Raw genomic sequence first — 3,485 nt, 5'->3', positions numbered from 1 at the left:
AACACATAATTCTATTAATGATAATATTAACAATTAAGATAAAAGGATATTATGAGAAATGATGGGAGAATGATTGATACTCACTGCAACTAAAGTAGTGTGGCCATAAAAATTAAATAGCTGCTAAATGTTGATAGGCATCAATACATTGACTTAATCATCATACATCTCAAGTTACTAAAATTAAAAAGATGATAAGAATTAAACAAATTATAGCTTTATTTAAAATAACTATTATTATTAATGATAAAAAATTAATATATCACTTAAAGATATATACATGTTAAAAAAAAATGTGTAACAAGATTCTTGATCATGGAGATTCACCCCCACTTTATCATGGAGATTATTAATATGTAAATAAGATTTGTTACAATACTATGGGCTAATATCATGGCTTATCAATATCACATACCAAAAAATCATAACTCATTTCATATGACACTTGTTCATGTGGAAATTAAAAGGGAAAAAAACATAATTACTTTGAAAATAAATCTCAGCCTTTGATTTGTGTATACTATAAAGAATAATTTATAAATAGACTCGGTTACAATACCATGAATTAATTAATATCACATGCCCAAAAATATAACTCATTTTATAGACATTTCATGTGACATTTTTTTAATTAATAAATTGAATTAAAAAGGAAAAATAGACATAACTATTTTGAAATAAATTTCAGCCTTTTATTTATGTATACTATTAAAAAAATTCTATAAAGATTAAATACTTACAATCTATCTAATAGTTATGGTTAACAAAATTAAAATTCTAGAAACTTAATAATTATGGCTAATAAATTCAAAATTCTAAAATCCCTATTCCAAAAATCATGGTTATAGACATAATTATAATATATTCTTATCTATTCAATATATATATATATATATATATTGGTGAGTGAAAGTTAAGAACATGTGTCTCTTTTTAAGAGGTTATAAATTCAAAACCATAAATCTTCTCTCACAAATAAAAATATCTTATACACCAATTTAATATATAATTTAATCATGACCTTAAAATCTAATAATAATAATAATAATAATATATAAATGTTTAAGAACAATACATATGCCATATCCTAAATTGGGGAGGCTGCAAAGCAAGGGAATGTGCACTTACATATAACCATAATTAAGTGGAAAGGAGGCTGCAAAGGAAGGGAATGTGCGCTTGCATATATCCATGATTCATTTGGACCCTAGCAAAGTTGTTTACGGGTCAAAATACGTTTACACTCAATCTAAACTGTCAGACCATCACGAAGGGATGTCATTTAAAACCTGCATACATACCTATATCTTTTAATAATTGTTTATAAGGATCTTCGTAGTTTTGGAATTTGCATCACAGACTACAGATGACTCAGTGAGTTGGGGATAAGATGACTTTTATAACTCGGTGTTTGACACGTAGGAGACTCAGTTCGGAACGAAACCGGTGTCTACTTCTGATCACCTGTATTGTGTAACAACTGTGTACCAGTTTGATTACTATAAATACAAAGGCAGGGCAAGCCTAAATTACCATGCCAAGCCAATTCAATTCAAGCATCATGGCCACTCAAACACCAGTTGTCTTCGTCCTTTATTGCATTTTGGGTGTAAATCTTCTCATCATGTTCCCAAGTTTAGCGTTAGGTTGCACCAGCTGTGTCCATCAATCTAAACTAGCCTATTATGCTTACCAAGGGGCTGTTGATGGTATTGACTTTATTGCTATCTGATTTTATTCTTAACTATTTTCAATAATTATCCCATTCATGAAGTAATCACTTTGTTTGATATTATTGATGCAGTTGGCGCCTGCGGATATGGATCATTTGCAGAAGACCTCTATTGCGGGAATGTAGGAGGATCCAGTCGCGATCTCTACAGAAATGGCGTTGCGTGTGGCGCATGCTATCAGGCAAACCCTACAAATATTGCATAGTCCTTATTAGCCTGGAAGATTTTAGACATTCGGTGTTGCATCTGGACATATATATTATAATCTAACATAGGGATTTGCCAGATATTACAGTGAATACCTTGTTTTAATTATTCCAGATTTCATCCTGGACTTTGCAGATGAGATGCACAGACTCCAAATTATGCAACAAGTCAGGGACTACAATAGTGGTGACGGACTTCACAGAGAGCAGCCAAACAGATTTTGTTGTAACCCGCAGCACATTCTCAAGCATGGCACTACCAGATCAAGGGGACCAGCTTCTTAAGGCCGGGATTATAGATATCGAATATAAAAGGTAATTAGAGCATGGCCTTAATCTGTTTCTTACACATCCAGCCCAGTAGGGGGTTAACATGTCATTAATTAATATCTCTAAATGTATGTATATTTCTGAACCTGATTGACAGGGTCCCTTGCCAGTACGAGGACCAGAATATGTCGGTGAAGGTGGACAAACTGAGCCGGTATCCTAACTATCTTGCTGTGCAATTTCTGTACCAAGGAGGCCAGACAGACATAGTTTCTGTGGATGTTGAGCAGGTACGTAGTTTATGAGGGTGCAGTTAGTAAAGTTTTAAGTGGGGAAGTTTGGTTTTCACAAATCTTCAGTTTAATCCAGAGGAAAACTATATATATGTTTGAAAACTACTCCAGACAAAATTTCTTCAGTTGAGTTAATAAATTAATTAATTAATGCAGAGCTGTATGAATTTGTAATATGTTTATAGGTGGGTTCTTCTGAGAAGCATGACTTGAAGCGAAACTATGGCGCAGTTTGGGACATAGAGAATCCGCCAGAGGGTCCTCTGCAGTTTGGATTTGTGATATTCAGCGGGTACAATGGGAAAAGGGTGTGGCCGACAAAGCCTGTGCTTCCCTCTGACTGGAAGGTAGGGGGTGTTTATGATTCTGGACTTCAAATCAATGACGTTTCTTTGGAGAAGTGTAGTCCGTGTGATGACAACGGCGGTGGATGGGGCCACTCAGCAATACCATGAACAGACGTATAAAAATTGTCAACTGCGATCGTACATGGTTGAATCCATGGATTCAAGAAGCTAATGGGGAAACTCAGATCGCTTTGTCTTTGAATCAACGTTGTAGAGAAGTCATCATCACCACTTTGTATATGTAATAAGTGTTATAAATAAAGTTTCGCAGGTTGGCGTAATTTGTTTGTTCAACTGCAAATAATGATGGGATGAAATGCATATTAATAGTATAACTGTTATAATATTTGATGAAGTATAAATATCAATATTATAATTGTTATATTTTAAACCGTAATAAATTTGAAATTAATAATAATTTATACAAGTTTCATGGATTATAAATAAAATAACTCTCATGTATTGGGAAAAACCACATCAGCACTTCTTTTATTTCGGGCAGAAATTAGACCAGCTTGAACTTGTGAGCTCAACCTCTAATCGCTCTTTTTACTAGGGATAAATTTATTTCCTATTTAATAAAAAATATTATTTTATATATATAGCTATTCATCTGGTCCCAAAATTCTCTCACCA

The 3,485-nt window shown here is 33.2% G+C and overlaps 2 protein-coding genes across 2 annotated transcripts; both read left to right on the top strand.

The window, feature by feature from the left end:
* The first annotated feature begins 1,508 nt into the window (after positions 1 to 1,508).
* On the top strand, positions 1,509 to 1,961 carry LOC149206260 (expansin-like A2). Its single transcript, XM_089395376.1, has 2 exons — positions 1,509 to 1,709; positions 1,805 to 1,961. The coding sequence occupies exons 1-2, from the start codon at positions 1,535 to 1,537 to the stop codon at positions 1,936 to 1,938; spliced, it is 309 nt and encodes a 102-aa protein (XP_089251502.1). The 5' UTR covers positions 1,509 to 1,534; the 3' UTR covers positions 1,939 to 1,961.
* A 92-nt stretch (positions 1,962 to 2,053) lies between these two features.
* Positions 2,054 to 3,130, top strand: LOC149206259 (expansin-like A1). The gene is made up of 3 exons (XM_089395375.1): positions 2,054 to 2,254; positions 2,367 to 2,499; positions 2,688 to 3,130. The coding sequence occupies exons 1-3, from the start codon at positions 2,076 to 2,078 to the stop codon at positions 2,955 to 2,957; spliced, it is 582 nt and encodes a 193-aa protein (XP_089251501.1). The 5' UTR covers positions 2,054 to 2,075; the 3' UTR covers positions 2,958 to 3,130.
* The last annotated feature ends 355 nt before the right edge of the window (positions 3,131 to 3,485 follow it).

This window comes from Pinus tabuliformis, chromosome 1_2 (genome assembly GCF_031772625.1).
Source record: "Pinus tabuliformis cultivar Carrire ecotype Pingquan chromosome 1_2, CPIR1, whole genome shotgun sequence".
Lineage (NCBI taxonomy): Eukaryota > Viridiplantae > Streptophyta > Pinopsida > Pinales > Pinaceae > Pinus > Pinus tabuliformis.
Note: the sequence above shows the minus strand (reverse complement) of the source record. Positions and strands in the feature narration are given on the sequence as shown.

Excerpts from the sequence above, each read along its gene's own strand:
- LOC149206260 (XM_089395376.1), top strand. The coding sequence starts at position 1,535 with ATGCCAAGCCAATTCAATTCAAGCATCATGGCCACTCAAACACCAGTT. Across the intron at positions 1,710-1,804 it reads TTACCAAGGGGCTGTTGATG|TTGGCGCCTGCGGATATGGA; the intron begins GTATTGACTTTA and ends TTATTGATGCAG.
- LOC149206259 (XM_089395375.1), top strand. The coding sequence starts at position 2,076 with ATGAGATGCACAGACTCCAAATTATGCAACAAGTCAGGGACTACAATA. Across the intron at positions 2,255-2,366 it reads ATAGATATCGAATATAAAAG|GGTCCCTTGCCAGTACGAGG; the intron begins GTAATTAGAGCA and ends CCTGATTGACAG. Across the intron at positions 2,500-2,687 it reads TTTCTGTGGATGTTGAGCAG|GTGGGTTCTTCTGAGAAGCA; the intron begins GTACGTAGTTTA and ends ATATGTTTATAG.